The sequence below is a fragment of the Salvelinus alpinus genome, chromosome 33 (assembly GCF_045679555.1).
Source record: "Salvelinus alpinus chromosome 33, SLU_Salpinus.1, whole genome shotgun sequence".
Taxonomy (NCBI): domain Eukaryota; kingdom Metazoa; phylum Chordata; class Actinopteri; order Salmoniformes; family Salmonidae; genus Salvelinus; species Salvelinus alpinus.
Genome location: NC_092118.1, coordinates 27,388,995 through 27,407,788, shown reverse-complemented (window position 1 = coordinate 27,407,788; position 18,794 = coordinate 27,388,995). Strand labels below are relative to the sequence as shown.

Here is an 18,794-nt window from a genome sequence, read left to right as displayed (position 1 = left end):
CTCTTTAGGTTCTTACCAGAGCCAGGGCCGGGGTCTCGTCTGCCCCTGAACACAGGGTGTCCAGGCTGGGACACACAGGGAGGGAGAGGCCCTTACAGCTGGGACCTAGTGGCTGATTATGACCCCCCTCAACTGCTTTGGTGCCGTTGTCTCAGAAAGACACACACTAAGCTACACACACAGGCATACAACACACAGGAATGCACACACACATCTTTGCGCACGCACACACACACAGGAACATACACACACTACACATTATACACACACACACAGGAACATACACACACTACACATTATACACACACACACAGGAACATACACACACTACACATTATACACACACATTATTACATATACATCCTTATAAACTGGGTGGTTTATGAAAGCTGATTGGCTGACAGTCGTGGTATGTCAGACCATATACCATGGGTACGACAAAACCACCTCAGTGATTTATGGTATATGGCCAATATACCACGGCTAAGGGGTTGTATCCAGGAACTGCGCGTTGAGTCGTGCGTTAGGACAGCCCTTAGCTGTGGTATATTGGCCATATAACACACCCCCTCTGGCCTTACTATTTAATTATACTGTTGGATTCTGGAGTAAACTTTGAACATTGTTATACTCAGAGTATAGGAACATTAGTTACACAAGAGACATGAGGGGTGCCATAATGAAGCTTGGGAGGGACTGAGTGCAGGGGGAAATCATTTCTGACAGTACTGATAGGGGGAGAAACCGTTGAAGGCTCATATCACTTAGTTCCCTGCTTAGCAAGAATGATGCAATGTTTAGAGATAAGGAGGAGACTCACCCAAAGTGGGGTATGAATACCACCACGGGGGAAGCCATGTCTTTTGTCTAAATACAGCTGTGTCGACCCTTTGGGAAGAATTCAACTTGGTTAAGCTTCTCTAGTGTCCGTGAGTTATTTACTCTGAAAATTTGACCCTAACAATACCATGGCATTGTTGTATACTTGTTTCTGATTGGCTTGAAGGGCATTCTAGAGCATGCATTATTTCCAACGTTGCCAACTTTGTGACTTTTCAGACCCCTCCAGCGACTTTTATTGGTAAAATATTCTAGCTACTATTCACACTGGTGTGTCGTGGAACACACCTTCCACATCGTGCATTGTTTTCAATAGAACGCATAGCACCTCGTTCATTATCCCTTACATAACATCCTCCCACACAAAACACATGATGTTTTGTGTGGGAGGGTGTTATGGGTGTATATGTAATAATATGTAGTGTGTGTGTGTCAAAGTTCTAATAGGGGGTGCTTATAATTGTCCTGTTTCACTGCAGGTACAAGCGGGTAACCTGTACGAGTGTGAGGTGTGAAATGTACATCCCAACTCCCCCTGAGACACCCTCGGAGAGTGGCTGTGTGTGTGTGTGTGTGTGTGTGTGTGTGTGTGTGTGTGTGTGTGTGTGTGTGTGTGTGTGTGTGTGTGTGTGTGTGTGTGTCTTTCTGAGAAAAAGGCACTGAAACAGTAGAGAGGGGGGGGGGTTACCACTGGAGACAGAGATGGAACAGCTAAAACAAACACATGATGTTTTGTGTGGGAGGGTGTTATGGGTGTATATGTAATAACATGTAGGGTGTTCACCCACTCTGGGCAGAGTGGGTGAAAAGGCGCTTTGCTTATGAAATTTCACTTCCTTACGTTATAAAATACATCTTAACAAGACAAATATTATTATTCATGTTCTGAATCGTTCAGTGGGGTGTTTCTCTAAAAGCTACATTTGCATGACACGAGCCGGATTAAATGTAAAAGGCTTTGGAAAAAGAAGCTTGGTATTCGCTCAGTGCTCCGTTGACATTTCACAGAGATACGCTTGTTTTTGTGAGAAATCTTAGAAAGAGTACTTGGATTTCAAATTAATATTAAAAGCGTATACTAAAATAAGAAAATACTACATGTCCTGTCTCAAAATCTATATCCATCTGACCTCTATACTGTTTTCTGTCCTGTGTATTCAAGAAGAAAGTTCAACGGGAAAGAGAAGCTGTCAAGTAGCCAGTAGCCTTAATTCATGGACAGAGTCCAGCCTGGCAGACGCCATGCAATTTTCCAGATTTTTGACCACTTTTTTTCTCTGGCCTCCATTGATTTAGTCACACTAATTCTGGCCGTCCTACAAGGTTCTGATAGAGAGATGAGGTTTGGACCATTGATTTAGTCACACCAATTCTGGTCGTCCTACAAGGTTCTGATAGAGAGATGAGGTTTGGACCATTGATTTAGTCACACCAATTCTGGCCGTCCTACAAGGTTCTGATAGAGAGATGAGGTTTGGACCATTGATTTAGTCACACCAATTCTGGCCGTCCTACTAGGTTCTGATAGAGAGATGAGGTTTGGACCATTGATTTAGTCACACCAATTATGGCCGTCCTACAAGGTTCTGATAGAGACATGAGGTTTGGACCATTGATTTAGTCACATCAATTCTGGCTGTCCTACAAGGTTCTGATAGAGAGATGAGGTTTGGACCATTGATTTAGTCCAGTGGTTCTTAACCTGGGTTCGATCGAACCCCAGGGGTTCGGTGAGTCAGTCTCAGGGGTTCGGCGGAGGTCAAGACACACATCCGACTCATATGATTCGTGATGACACGTCCCGCTTGGCCATCATTGGCTGCAGGTGATCACGCTACATCGCTTGGCCTATCTGTGCTGCAGGGAATTTGGTGCGCTCAGTAGTCGACTTGTGACTGTCGTGATGGTACGTCTTGTGATTTCTTTCTTAATATTTTAATCCCTTCATACTTACTATGTCGAGCAAAAAAAGAAAGTGGTCGGACGAATATGTACAATATGGATTCACATGTATAACGGAACGTGATGGGAGTCAGCGTCCTAACTGCATGATTTGCAATGCCAAGTTGAGCAATTCTAGTCTAGCACCGGCAAAACTAAGAGAACACTTCCTTAAGCTGCATGGAGATGGAAAACACAACGCTCGCTCGCTGAATTCAAGGTGAAGAGAGCCAGATTCGATGAAAAGGCTACTCTGCCTGTTCTCGGCTTTGTACCCATCAACAAACCGATCCTCACAGCATCGTACGAAGTTGCTTACCTGATCGCAAAGCAGGGCAAACCACACACCATTGGTGAAACACTCATAAAACCAGCTGTGTTGAAGATGGCGAATATCATGCTGGGAAAAGAGGCTGAAGTTAAGTTATCCCAAATTCCTCTTTCATGAGGTTTGGACCATTGATTTAGTCACACCAATTCTGGCCGTCCTACAAGGTTCTGATAGAGAGATGAGGTTTGGACCATTGGTTTTCCGTCATTATTTAACCCACTGGGCATTATATGAGTTTTTGTGTGTGTGTGTGTGTGTGTGTGTGTGTGTGTGTGTGTGTGTGTGTGTGTGTGTGTGTGTGTGTGAGCACAGATGTGTGTGTGCATTCCTGTGTATGAATGCCTGTGTGTGTGGTTAAGTGTGTGTCTTTCTGAGACAAGGGCACCAAAGCAGTGGGGGGGGGGGTTTACCACTACCAGAGTGGAGACAGAGATGGAACAGCTAAAACAAACACATGATGTTTTGTGTGGGAGGGTGTTATGGGTGTTTATGTAATAACATGTGTGTATAATATGTATTGTGTGTGTGTGTGTGTGGACAGAGAGAACAGCTACCAGAGTGGAGGGAGAGATGGAACAGCTAAAACAACATGGTTGTGAGTGTGAGGCCTTGCTTTATCTGAATGAATGGGCTCTGTCTCTGTTCTAATCCTGGACTGGGCCTCATCTAGGGGAAGGAAGTTACTGGGCTATCCAATCCAAGACACATGTCACCCTGATAGCTGCTAGGTCCAAGGACCCCTCACTACAAACAACCTCCAACACCCACGTCAGATCTGCAGACTATCTGAGGAATTCACTTCACATCACCTCCATTCCTACTCAAATTTCAACAATACTGATTCCTTTAAGGTTTTTTTTCACACAATTGAAAGTGTAACAGGGTGTGATTCTTGAACATGTGCCATCCAGACAAGTGTGCTTGTTTTCACATTTCAAAATTGTTGTGTGTGAGTTTCTGTTTACTGTTGTTGATGTTGTTGTTTACTGTTGTTGGTGGTTATTTGTTTACCTGTCTCTCCAGGTCTGCCTGTGCTGCTGTCTGTCTGTCAGGGCAGTTAGCAGGGTCTCCGCCATCTCTCTCCTGCCCTCCTCCGGTTGTCCCTCTTCCTCTACCGCTGCCAATAAGAGTTGCGTCTGAAAGATAGGAAGTAAACAGGAAATTATGTATTAAAATGACATGGTTACATATCTCGATTCTGTCTATGAATCCAAAGTAAACCATATCTCAGACTAATCAGGCCTAATTTGGCGCAGGCGGAATTTGAGTGGTTCTGAACACTTCCTGACTCGCCTGTTCGAGCTACAGACTTCCTGGACATGTCATTTGACGCGTCTATTTGTCCTGGATACACACATAGCAGCCTCTTGCGTCGGCGAGACAACATTCAGAAACCGGTTGTTCTCACGAAAACGTCTCTAAAGTCTGAATAGTTTGAGTTACAGACTATTATGACACCATCATGGCATCAAAGCTTAGACTCTCACGAAGACGGACGTACTGTCTGTTTTGCTCTACGACGATCACAAGCCACACTCGTTAGAACGTAAGGTTGTTTTTTTTACATAGAAACTGATAAATAAGTATTGCATTGTGATAATTCCCGATGTTTGCTGATCTTTCTTATAGCTCCCAGACAGACATGAAACACTTAGACAGAGGCAGACATGTTTTGTGGATATAACAGTACATTTCAGCAATTTCTGCCCAGGGCTATAATGCAGGGAATAGAGTCTATAATGCAGGGAATAGTGCCGATAATGCAGGGAATAGTGCCGATAATGCAGAGAATAGTGCCGATAATGCAGGGAATAGAGTATATAATGCAGGGAATAGAGTCTATAATGCAGAGAATAGAGTATATAATGCAGGGAATAGAGTATATAATGCAGGGAATAGAGTATATAATGCAGGGAATAGAGTCTATAATGCAGAGAATAGAGTCTATAATGCAGGGAATAGAGTATATAATGCAGGGAATAGAGTCTATAATGCAGGGAATAGTGCCGATAATGCAGGGAATAGAGTCTTTAATGCAGGGAATAGAGTATATTATGCAGGGAATAGAGTCTATAATGCATGGAATAGTCTATAATGCATGGAATAGAGTCTATAATGTATGGAATAGAGTCTACAATGCAGGGAATAGCGTCTATAATGCAGGGAATAGCGTATATAATGCAGGGAATAGAGTATATTATGCAGGGGATAGAGTCTATAATGAAGGAAATAGCGTCTATAATGAAGGAAATAGCGTCTATAATGAAGGAAATAGTGTCTATAATGCATGGAATAGAGTCTATAATGCATGGAATAGTCTATAATGTATGGAATAGAATCTATGATGCAAGTAATACCGTCTATAATGTATGGAATAGAGTCTATAATGTATGGAATAGAGTCTAAAATGTATGGAATAGCGTCTATAATGCAGGGAATAGCGTATATAATGCAGGGAATAGAGTATATTATGCAGGGGATAGAGTCTATAATGCATGGAATAGCGCCTATAATGAAGGAAATAGCGTCTATAATGAAGGAAATAGTGTCTATAATGCATGGAATAGAGTCTATAATGCATGGAATAGAGTCTATAATGCATGGAATAGAGTCTATAATGCATGGAATAGAGTCTATAATGCATGGAACAGTCTATAATGCATGGAACAGTCTATAATGCAGAGAATAGAGTCTATAATGCAGGGAATAGTGTCTATAATGCATGGAATAGAGTCTATAATGCAGGGAATAGAGTCTATAATGCATTGAATAGCGTCTATAATGCATGGAATAGTGTCTATAATGCAGGGAATAGTGTCTATAATGCATGGAACAGTCTATAATGCATGGATTATAGTCTATAATGCATGGAATAGAGTCTATAATGCAGGGAATAGTGTCTATAATGCATGGAACAGTCTATAATGCAGGGAATAGAGTCTATAATGCAGGGAATAGTGTCTATAATGCAGGGAATAGTGTCTATAATGCATGGAATAGAGTCTATAATGCATGGAATAGAGTCTATAATGCATGGAGTAGAGTCTATAATGCATGGAACAGTCTATAATGCATGGAACAGTCTATAATGCATGGAGCAGTCTATAATGCATGGATTACAGTATATAATGCATGGAATAGAGTCTATAATGCATGGAATAGCGTCTATAATGCATGGAATAGAGTCTATAAAGCATGGAATAGCGTCTATAATGCATGGATTATAGTCTATAATGCATGGATTATAGTCTATAATGCATGGATTATAGTCTATAATGCATGGAATAGAGTCTATAATGCATGGAATAGCGTCTATAATGCATGGAATAGAGCCTATAAAGCATGGAATAGCGTCTATAATGCATGGAATAGAGTCTATAATGCATGGAACAGTCTATAATGCATGGATTATAGTATATAAAGCATGGAATAGAGTCTATAATGCATGGAACAGTCTATAATGCATGGATTATAGTATATAATGCATGGAATAGAGTCTACAATGCATGGAAAAGCATCTATAATGCATGGAATAGAGTCTATAATGCATAGAATAGTCTATAATGTATGGAATAGAATCTATGATGCAAGTAATACCGTCTATAATGTATGGAATAGAGTCTATAATGTATGGAATAGAGTCTATAATGTATGGAATAGCGTCTATAATGCAGGGAATAGAGTATATTATACAGGGAATGGAGTCTATAATGCAGGGAATAGAGTCTATAATGTATGGAATAGAGTCTACAATGCAGGGAATAGCGTCTATAATGCAGGGAATAGCGTCTATAATGCAGGGAATAGAGTATATTATGCAGGGGATAGAGTCTATAATGCAGGGAATAGCGCCTATAATGAAGGAAATAGCGTCTATAATGAAGGAATTAGTGTCTATAATGCATGGAATAGAGTATATAATGCATGGAATAGAGTCTATAATGCATGGAATAGAGTCTATAATGCATGGAACAGTCTATAATGCATGGAACAGTCTATAATGCAGGGAATATTGTCTATAATGCATGGAACAGTCTATAATGCAGAGAATAGAGTCTATAATGCAGGGAATAGTGTCTATAATGCATGGAATAGAGTCTATAATGCAGGGAATAGAGTATATAATGCATGGAATAGAGTCTATAATGCATTGAATAGCGTCTATAATGCATGGAATAGTGTCTATAATGCAGGGAATAGTGTCTATAATGCATGGAACAGTCTATAATGCATGGATTATAGTCTATAATGCATGGAATAGAGTCTATAATGCAGGGAATAGTGTCTATAATGCATGGAACAGTCTATAATGCAGGGAATAGAGTCTATAATGCAGGGAATAGTGTCTATAATGCAGGGAATAGTGTCTATAATGCATGGAATAGAGTCTATAATGCATGGAATAGAGTCTATAATGCATGGAGTAGAGTCTATAATGCATGGAACAGTCTATAATGCATGGAGCAGTCTATAATGCATGGATTACAGTATATAATGCATGGAATAGCGTCTATAATGCATGGATTATAGTCTATAATGCATGGAATAGAGTCTATAATGCATGGAATAGAGTCTATAATGCATGGAACAGTCTATAATGCATGGATTATAGTATATAATGCATGGAATAGAGTCTATAATGCATGGAACAGTCTATAATGCATGGATTATAGTATATAATGCATGGAATAGAGTATATAATGCATGGAAAAGCATCTATAATGCATGGAATAGAGTCTATAATGCATAGAATAGAGTCTATAATGCATGGAATAGCGTCTATAATGCATGGATTATAGTCTATAATGCATGGAACAGTCTATAATGCATGGAACAGTCTATAATGCAGGGAATAGAGTCTATAATGCAGGGAATAGAGTATCTAATGCATGGAATAGAGTCTATAATGCAGGGAATAGAGTATATAATGCAGGGAATAGAGTCTATAATGCAGGGAATAGTGCCGATAATGCAGGGAATAGAGTCTTTAATGCAGGGAATAGAGTATATTATGCAGGGAATAGAGTCTATAATGCATGGAATAGTCTATAATGCATGGAATAGAGTCTATAATGTATGGAATAGCGTCTATAATGCAGGGAATATAGTCTATAATGCAGGGAATAGAGTATATTATGCAGGGAATAGAGTCTAAAATGCATGGAATAGTCTATAATGTATGGAATAGAATCTATGATGCAAGTAATACCGTCTATAATGTATGGAATAGAGTCTATAATGTATGGAATAGAGTCTATAATGTATGGAATAGCGTCTATAATGCAGGGAATAGAGTATATTATACAGGGAATGGAGTCTATAATGCAGGGAATAGAGTCTATAATGTATGGAATAGAGTCTACAATGCAGGGAATAGCGTCTATAATGCAGGGAATAGCGTCTATAATGCAGGGAATAGAGTATATTATGCAGGGGATAGAGTCTATAATGCAGGGAATAGCGCCTATAATGAAGGAAATAGCGTCTATAATGAAGGAATTAGTGTCTATAATGCATGGAATAGAGTCTATAATGCATGGAATAGAGTCTATAATGCATGGAATAGAGTCTATAATGCATGGAACAGTCTATAATGCATGGAACAGTCTATAATGCAGGGAATATTGTCTATAATGCATGGAACAGTCTATAATGCAGAGAATAGAGTCTATAATGCAGGGAATAGTGTCTATAATGCATGGAATAGAGTCTATAATGCAGGGAATAGAGTATATAATGCATGGAATAGAGTCTATAATGCATTGAATAGCGTCTATAATGCATGGAATAGTGTCTATAATGCAGGGAATAGTGTCTATAATGCATGGAACAGTCTATAATGCATGGATTATAGTCTATAATGCATGGAATAGAGTCTATAATGCAGGGAATAGTGTCTATAATGCATGGAACAGTCTATAATGCAGGGAATAGAGTCTATAATGCAGGGAATAGTGTCTATAATGCAGGGAATAGTGTCTATAATGCATGGAATAGAGTCTATAATGCATGGAATAGAGTCTATAATGCATGGAGTAGAGTCTATAATGCATGGAACAGTCTATAATGCATGGAGCAGTCTATAATGCATGGATTACAGTATATAATGCATGGAATAGCGTCTATAATGCATGGATTATAGTCTATAATGCATGGAATAGAGTCTATAATGCATGGAATAGAGTCTATAATGCATGGAACAGTCTATAATGCATGGATTATAGTATATAATGCATGGAATAGAGTCTATAATGCATGGAACAGTCTATAATGCATGGATTATAGTATATAATGCATGGAATAGAGTCTATAATGCATGGAAAAGCATCTATAATGCATGGAATAGAGTCTATAATGCATAGAATAGAGTCTATAATGCATGGAATAGCGTCTATAATGCATGGATTATAGTCTATAATGCATGGAACAGTCTATAATGCATGGAACAGTCTATAATGCAGGGAATAGAGTCTATAATGCAGGGAATAGAGTATCTAATGCATGGAATAGAGTCTATAATGCAGGGAATAGAGTCTATAATGCAGGGAATAGTGCCGATAATGCAGGGAATAGTGCCGATAATGCAGGGAATAGAGTCTTTAATGCAGGGAATAGAGTATATTATGCAGGGAATAGAGTCTATAATGCATGGAATAGTCTATAATGCATGGAATAGAGTCTATAATGTATGGAATAGCGTCTATAATGCAGGGAATATAGTCTATAATGCAGGGAATAGAGTATATTATGCAGGGAATAGAGTCTAAAATGCATGGAATAGTCTATAATGTATGGAATAGAATCTATGATGCAAGTAATACCGTCTATAATGTATGGAATAGAGTCTATAATGTATGGAATAGAGTCTATAATGTATGGAATAGCGTCTATAATGCAGGGAATAGAGTATATTATACAGGGAATGGAGTCTATAATGCAGGGAATAGAGTCTACAATGCAGGGAATAGAGTCTACAATGCAGGGAATAGCGTCTATAATGCAGGGAATAGCGTCTATAATGCATGGAATAGAGTCTATAATGCATGGAATAGCATCTATAATGCATGGAATAGAGTCTATAATGCATAGAATAGAGTCTATAATGCATGGAATAGCATCTATAATGCATGGATTATAGTCTATAATGCATGGAACAGTCTATAATGCATGGAACAGTCTATAATACAGGGAATAGAGTCTATAATGCAGGGAATAGAGTATCTAATGCATGGAATAGAGTCTATAATGCAGGGAATAGAGTATATAATGCATGGAATAGTCTATAATGTATGGAATAGAATATATGATGCAAGTAATACCGTCTATAATGTATGGAATAGAGTCTATAATGTATGGAATAGAGTCTATAATGTATGGAATGGAGTCTATAATGCAGGGAATAGAGTCTATAATGTATGGAATAGAGTCTACAATGCAGGGAATAGCGTCTATAATGCAGGGAATAGCGTCTATAATGCAGGGAATAGAGTATATTATGCAGGGGATAGAGTCTATAATGCAGGGAATAGCGCCTATAATGAAGGAAATAGCGTCTATAATGAAGGAAATAGTGTCTATAATGCATGGAATAGAGTCTATAATGCATGGAATAGTCTATAATGTATGGAATAGAATCTATGATGCAAGTAATACCGTCTATAATGTATGGAATAGAGTCTATAATGTATGGAAAAGAGTCTATAATGTATGGAATAGCGTCTATAATGCAGGGAATATAGTCTATAATGCAGGGAATAGAGTATATTATGCAGGGAATAGAGTCTAAAATGCATGGAATAGTCTATAATGTATGGAATAGAATCTATGATGCAAGTAATACCGTCTATAATGTATGGAATAGAGTCTATAATGTATGGAATAGAGTCTATAATGTATGGAATAGCGTCTATAATGCAGGGAATAGAGTATATTATACAGGGAATGGAGTCTATAATGCAGGGAATAGAGTCTATAATGTATGGAATAGAGTCTACAATGCAGGGAATAGCGTCTATAATGCAGGGAATAGCGTCTATAATGCAGGGAATAGAGTCTATAATGCATTGAATAGCGTCTATAATGCATGGAATAGTATCTATAATGCAGGGAATAGTGTCTATAATGCATGGAACAGTCTATAATGCATGGATTATAGTCTATAATGCATGGAATAGAGTATATAATGCATGGAATAGAGTCTATAATGCATTGAATAGCGTCTATAATGCATGGAATAGAGTCTATAATGCAGGGAATAGAGTATATAATGCATGGAATAGAGTCTATAATGCATTGAATAGCGTCTATAATGCATGGAATAGTATCTATAATGCAGGGAATAGTGTCTATAATGCATGGATTATAGTCTATAATGCATGGAATAGAGTCTATAATGCAGGGAATAGTGTCTATAATGCATGGAACAGTCTATAATGCAGGGAATAGAGTCTATAATGCAGGGAATAGTGTCTATAATGCAGGGAATAGTGTCTATAATGCATGGAATAGAGTCTATAATGCATGGAATAGAGTCTATAATGCATGGAGTAGAGTCTATAATGCATGGAACAGTCTATAATGCATGGAACAGTCTATAATGCATGGAGCAGTCTATAATGCATGGATTACAGTATATAATGCATGGAATAGAGTCTATAATGCATGGAATAGCGTCTATAATGCATGGAATAGAGTCTATAAAGCATGGAATAGCGTCTATAATGCATGGATTATAGTCTATAATGCATGGATTATAGTCTATAATGCATGGAATATAGTCTATAATGCATGGAATAGAGTCTATAATGCATGGAACAGTCTATAATGCATGGATTATAGTCTATAATGCATGGAATAGAGTCTATAATGCATGGAATAGCATCTATAATGCATGGAATAGAGTCTATAATGCATAGAATAGAGTCTATAATGCATGGAATAGCGTCTATAATGCATGGATTATAGTCTATAATGCATGGAACAGTCTATAATGCATGGAACAGTCTATAATACAGGGAATAGTCTATAATGCAAAGGAATAGTGTCTATAATGCATGGATTATAGTCTATAATGCATGAAATAGAGTCTATAACGCATGGAATAGAGTCTATAATGACGGGAATAATGTCTATAATGCATGGAACGGTCTATAATGCAGGGAATAGTCTATAATGCATGGAATAGCGTCTATAATGCATGGAATAGCATCTATAATGCATGGAATAGCATCTATAATGCATGGAATAGAGTCTATAATGCAGGGAATAGAGTCTATAATGCAGGGAATAGAGTCTATAATGCAGGGAACAGCGTCTAATGCATGGAATAGCGTCTATAATGCATGGAATAGCGTCTATAATGCATGGAATAGCGTCTATAATGCATGGAATAGCGTCTATAATGCATGGAATAGCGTCTATAATGCAGGGAATAGCGTCTATAATGCAGGGAACAGCGTATATAATGCAGGGAACAGCGTCTATAATGCAGGGAATAGCGTCTATAATGCAGGGAATAGCGTCTATAATGCAGGGAATAGCGTCTATAATGCAGGGAATAGCGTCTATAATGCAGGGAATAGAGTATATAATGAAGGGAATAGAGTCTATAATGCAGGGAATAGAGTCTATAATGCAGGGAATAGAGTCTATATTGCAGGGAATAGCGTCTATAATGCAGGGAATAGCGTCTATAATGCAGGGAATAGCGTCTATAATGCAGGGAATAGAGTCTATAATGCAGGGAATAGCGTCTATAATGCAGGGAATAATGCAGGGTCTATAATGCAGGGAATAGCGTCTATAATGCAGGGAATAGCGTCTATAATGCAGGGAATAGCGTCTATAATGCAGGGAATAGAGTCTATAATGCAGGGAATAGAGTCTATAATGCAGGGAATAGAGTCTATAATGCAGGGAATAGCGCCTATAATGCAGGGAATAGAGTATATAATGCAGGGAATAGCGTCTATAATGCAGGGAATAGTGTCTATAATGCTGTAATAGACTCAGCTGATGTCACAAACTCCAAATTGAACACAGTTTTCACAGACTATTTGAAAATTCATTTCCTGTACATACATTATATTTAAAAGCCTTCTCATCAGGTTTTTGTTTGGCAGACCTCACTTGTGTAGTGACATTAGTAAATAATATTTTTGGTATCAAACGTTTTTTTATTCTGGTTGGCAGTTTCACATCAGAGGATGGCAAATTACCCCAAATATTAGAGAGTGAGTCAATTAATCACGTATACCACTGGTGTGTAATGTGTGAGTATCCCCTGTTGAACATGAATTACAGGGAGGCTTAGAGTGTGACGTGGTGCATCAACGTTAATCTGGAACATACTGGTAACCTCTCCTCTCGCATTCCTCTCTCTGTTCCTCTCCTCTGTTTTCTCTCCTCCTCTGCTGTCTTCTCCTCTCCTCCTTTTCTCTAAGCTGCTTCAGAGGAAGTGAAATGAAAAGGGATCTGGCAGCCCAAATTAAATGCAGTTCTGTCAGTGCCGCTCAAATCCCTCTTTCCCTTCAGTCTTTCTCTCTCCTCCTGTCTTTTTCTCTCTCCCTCCATCTCCGTCTCTCTTTCCATCTCTCTCCCGTCGTCTCTCGCTCTCTCCCCCACCCTTGTTCTCTCTCTCACTCTGTTTCTCTCCCTCCGTCTCTCCCCTCAGAGGGAGGTGTGATGGATCTGTTACTCTGACTGACTCTGACTGCTTGTTAAGAGCAGTCTCTTCCTGTCACATCCACCAGTCACACACTTTAATTTCCTCCTATTACAGAGCTCTCTCTCTATCTCCTCTCCATTCTCCCCCTCCTCCCCCGACTCTTTTCCCAGCCTTTTTAATCAGTTTCTGACAATCCACCTGTCTGTCTTCATTCGTGTGAGGACAGGTTTGATTGTGGGTTCTTGAGAAGGGAGCGAAGCAGGATTCAGAGACGTTCAAATCACCCTCACTTCCTCCTACACCGACGGGACAGGTGTCAAAACATTTGATGACACGGGCGGCGAGCCGAGGACATGTGACCGATTGCACCTGAGGAGAATGAGACTGGCTATAGGTCAGGTCCCTATGGAAACTGTACTGTACTGTAGCCGTCACCTTGCATCAAGCACTATTCTTCATATGATTGACTGCTTGAGAAACTATGAGAAAGTGCATTCCGTGTGTATCAACGTCTCTGAAATGAGTTCTCACCATCTCTATGGATTGCTTTCCTTTACAGTACTCCTAAACCGTGTTTGTCTGCTGTGTGATTCAGCACTGCTGAGTAAAACTGAACCAGAACTGAACTGAAACCTGTTTCAACCCCACTAAACGCTGACTCTGTATGTGTCTCTTCACCCTAGAGGTGTGAGGGGTCAGGGGTTCAGAGGAGAGGGGAAGAGCCCCTCTGTCCCCCCTCTGCCCCAGCATGGATGATGACAGAAGCCACCAAAGGAGCAGGAGAAGACCCACAACAGGACCCTCACACTGATGGCAGGCCTGAACTCACGCTCACCTCTCCTGTTAATTCTTAGTAAACACACTGGCGACAGGCTCCCGAGAGGGGCGAGGGGCGTATGTGTGTGTGTCTCTCTATGTGTGTTTGTTGTGCTGTGTTCAGGAGGGTCTGACTGACCGGTGATGAGTGACGCCTTCAGGTTTAGCCCCAGGCTGATCCCCAGGCTGATCCCCAGGCCCTTTAGAGACTCTACTGCTTGTTAACTGCACTGGGCCAGAGCAAGTTCCTTACCACCCCCCAGACCCACACCTACCCAGACCCACACCTACCCAGCCCGGCCTGCACTACACCCACAGCCCCACATCTACCAAGCCCAGCAAGCCCTACACCCAGACCTACCCAGCACTGCATTCCCTACACCCACAGCCCACATCTACCAAGCCCAGCCTGCCCTAAACCCACACCTACCCAGCCCAGCCTGCCCTAAACCCACACCTACCCAGCCCCCACAGCCCACACCTACCCAGCCCAGCCTGCCCTAAACCCACACCTACCCAGCCCAGCCTGCCCTAAACCCACACCTACCCAGCCCCCACAGCCCACACCTACCCAGCCCAGCCTGCCCTAAACCCACACCTACCCAGCCCCCACAGCCCACACCTACCCAGCCCAGCCTGCCCTAAACCCACAGCCCCACCTACCCAGCCCAGTCTGCCCTAAACCCACACCTACCCAGCCCCCACAGCCCACACCTACCCAGCCCAGCCTGCCCTAAACCCACAGCCCCACCTACCCAGCCCAGCCTGCCCTAAACCCACACCTACCCAGCCCCCACAGCCCACACCTACCCAGCCCAGCCTGCCCTAAACCCACACCTACCCAGCCCAGCCTGCCCTAAACCCACACCTACCCAGCCCCCACAGCCCACACCTACCCAGCCCAGCCTGCCCTAAACCCACACCTACCCAGCCCAGCCTGCCCTAAACCCACACCTACCCAGCCCCCACAGCCCACACCTACCCAGCCCAGCCTGCCCTAAACCCACACCTACCCAGCCCAGCCTGCCCTAAACCCACACCTACCCAGCCCAGCCTGCCCTAAACCCACACCTACCCAGCCCCCACAGCCCACACCTACCCAGCCCAGCCTGCCCTAAACCCACAGCCCCACCTACCCAGCCCAGTCTGCCCTACACCCAAAGCCCCACCTACCCAACCCAGCCTGCCCTACACCCACAGCCCCACCTACCCAGCCCAGCCTGCTCTACACCCACACCTACCCAGCCCAGTCTGCCCTAAACCCACAGCCCCACCTACCCAACCCAGCCTGCCCTACACCCACAGCCCCACCTACCCAACCCAGCCTACCCTAAACCCACAGCCCCACCTACAAAGCCCAGCCTACCATACACCCAAAGCCCCACCTACAAAGCCCAGCCTACCCTAAACCCACAGCCCCACCTACAAAGCCCAGCCTACCCTAAACCCACAGCCCCACCTACAAAGCCCAGCCTACCCTAAACCCACAGCCCCACCTACAAAGCCCAGCCTGCCCTAAACCCACACCTACCCAGCCCAGCCTGCCCTAAACCCACAGCCCCACCTACCCATCCCAGTCTGCCCTACACCCACAGCCCCACCTACCCAACCCAGCCTGCCCTACACCCACAGCCCCACCTACCCAGCCCAGCCTGCTCTACACCCACACCTACCCAGCCCAGTCTGCCCTACACCCACAGCCCCACCTACCCAACCCAGCCTGCCCTACACCCACAGCCCCACCTACCAAACCCAGCCTACCCTAAACCCACACCTACCCAGCCCCCACAGCCCACACCTACCCAGCCCAGCCTGCCCTAAACCCACACCTACCCAGCCCAGCCTGCCCTAAACCCACACCTACCCAGCCCCCACAGCCCACACCTACCCAGCCCAGCCTGCCCTAAACCCACACCTACCCAGCCCAGCCTGCCCTAAACCCACACCTACCCAGCCCAGCCTGCCCTAAACCCACACCTACCCAGCCCCCACAGCCCACACCTACCCAGCCCAGCCTGCCCTAAACCCACAGCCCCACCTACCCAGCCCAGTCTGCCCTACACCCAAAGCCCCACCTACCCAACCCAGCCTGCCCTACACCCACAGCCCCACCTACCCAGCCCAGCCTGCTCTACACCCACACCTACCCAGCCCAGTCTGCCCTACACCCACAGCCCCACCTACCCAACCCAGCCTGCCCTACACCCACAGCCCCACCTACCCAACCCAGCCTACCCTAAACCCACAGCCCCACCTACAAAGCCCAGCCTACCATACACCCAAAGCCCCACCTACAAAGCCCAGCCTACCCTAAACCCACAGCCCCACCTACAAAGCCCAGCCTACCCTAAACCCACAGCCCCACCTACAAAGCCCAGCCTACCCTAAACCCACAGCCCCACCTACAAAGCCCAGCCTGCCCTAAACCCACACCTACCCAGCCCAGCCTGCCCTAAACCCACAGCCCCACCTACCCATCCCAGTCTGCCCTACACCCACAGCCCCACCTACCCAACCCAGCCTGCCCTACACCCACAGCCCCACCTACCCAGCCCAGCCTGCTCTACACCCACACCTACCCAGCCCAGTCTGCCCTACACCCACAGCCCCACCTACCCAACCCAGCCTGCCCTACACCCACAGCCCCACCTACCAAACCCAGCCTACCCTAAACCCACAGCCCCACCTACAAAGCCCAGCCTACCCTACACCCAAAGCCCCACCTACAAAGCCCAGTCTACCTTAAACCCACAGCCCCACCTACAAAAGCCCAGCCTACCCTAAACCCACAGCCCCACCTACAAAGCCCAGCCTACCCTAAACCCACAGCCCCACCTACAAAGCCCAGCCTACCCTAAACCCACAGCCCCACCTACAAAGCCCAGCCTACCCTACACCCACAGCCCCACCTACAAAGCCCAGCCTACCCTACACCCACAGCCCCACCTACAAAGCCCAGCCTACCCTAAACCCACAGCCCCACCTACAAAGCCCAGCCTACCCTACACCCACAGCCCCACCTACAAAGCCCAGCCTACCCTAAACCCACAGCCCCACCTACAAAGCCCAGCCTACCCTACACCCATAGCCCCACCTACAAAGCCCAGCCTACCCTAAACCCACAGCCCCACCTACAAAGCCCAGCCTACCCTAAACCCACAGCCCCACCTTCAAAGCCCAGCCTACCCTAAACCCATAGCCCCACCTACAAAGCCCAGCCTACCCTAAACCCACAGCCCCACCTACAAAGCCCAGCCTACCCTAAACCCACAGCCCCACCTACAAAGCCCAGCCTACCCTAAACCCACAGCCCCACCTACAAAGCCCAGCCTACCCTAAACCCACAGCCCCACCTACAAAGCCCAGCCTACCCTACACCCAAAGCCCCACCTACAAAGCCCAGGCTACCCTACACCCAAAGCCCCACCTACAAAGCCCAGCCTACCCTACACCCACAGCCCCACCTACAAGGCCTAGCCTACCCTAAACCCATAGCCCCACCTACAAAGCCCAGCCTACCCTAAACCCACAGCCCCACCTACAAAGCCCAGCCTACCCTAAACCCACAGCCCCACCTACAAAGCCCAGCCTACCCTACACCCACAGCCCCACCTACAAAGCCCAGCCTACCCTACACCCACAGCCCACACCTTTATCATCTCAGCCTCATCTGTTAGCACCGGGTGGCCCCCTCCTCCCCCTCTGTTTACATCCAGATGACAGCACCCATCCTCAGCTTCCTGATGCTGACCAGAGATGTCCCCGTGACCCGGGGTAGGGACCAAGGGGGAGAGAAAGGGCAGAGGGGAACCTATAGCTGCCACACCCAGATCCAGCTCTATACTATTGTCCACCAGCTCCAGCATTGTGCATTTAATCTAAAGAAAGGCCTCCAGATTTCCTAGCTTAGGTAAACGAATACAAACATAGACTGAGAACAACTTCTAAAGACCAAACCCCAGGGCAGCCCGCGGCTTCTCACTGACACATTTTACATTTTAGTAATTTAGCAGACACTTATCCAGAGAGGGGGGGTTTCCACCATTGGTGCCAGGACAGAGGAGATTGGACTGGACTGGGCTGAGCGGGAGGGCCAAGAGACCTGAGGTGGTGGTGTAGGGTTTGAGCATAGCCTGAAGGTAGGGATGGGCAGTTCCTCTTGCTGTTCCGTAGGCAAGTACCATGGTCTTGTAGTGGATG

The 18,794-nt window shown here is 44.2% G+C and overlaps 1 protein-coding gene across 3 annotated transcripts in view; it reads right to left on the bottom strand.

Annotated features, from left to right (window-relative positions):
• LOC139562771 (alpha-ketoglutarate-dependent dioxygenase FTO-like) overlaps positions 1–18,794 on the bottom strand; it is a 173,808-nt gene that overhangs the window by 97,715 nt on the left and 57,299 nt on the right. For all 3 annotated transcript variants that reach the window (XM_071380784.1, XM_071380785.1, XM_071380786.1), the window contains exon 8: positions 4,124–4,248. In XM_071380784.1, the coding sequence (XP_071236885.1) occupies positions 4,124–4,248 (125 nt within the window). The remainder of the gene's footprint in view (positions 1–4,123; positions 4,249–18,794) is intronic.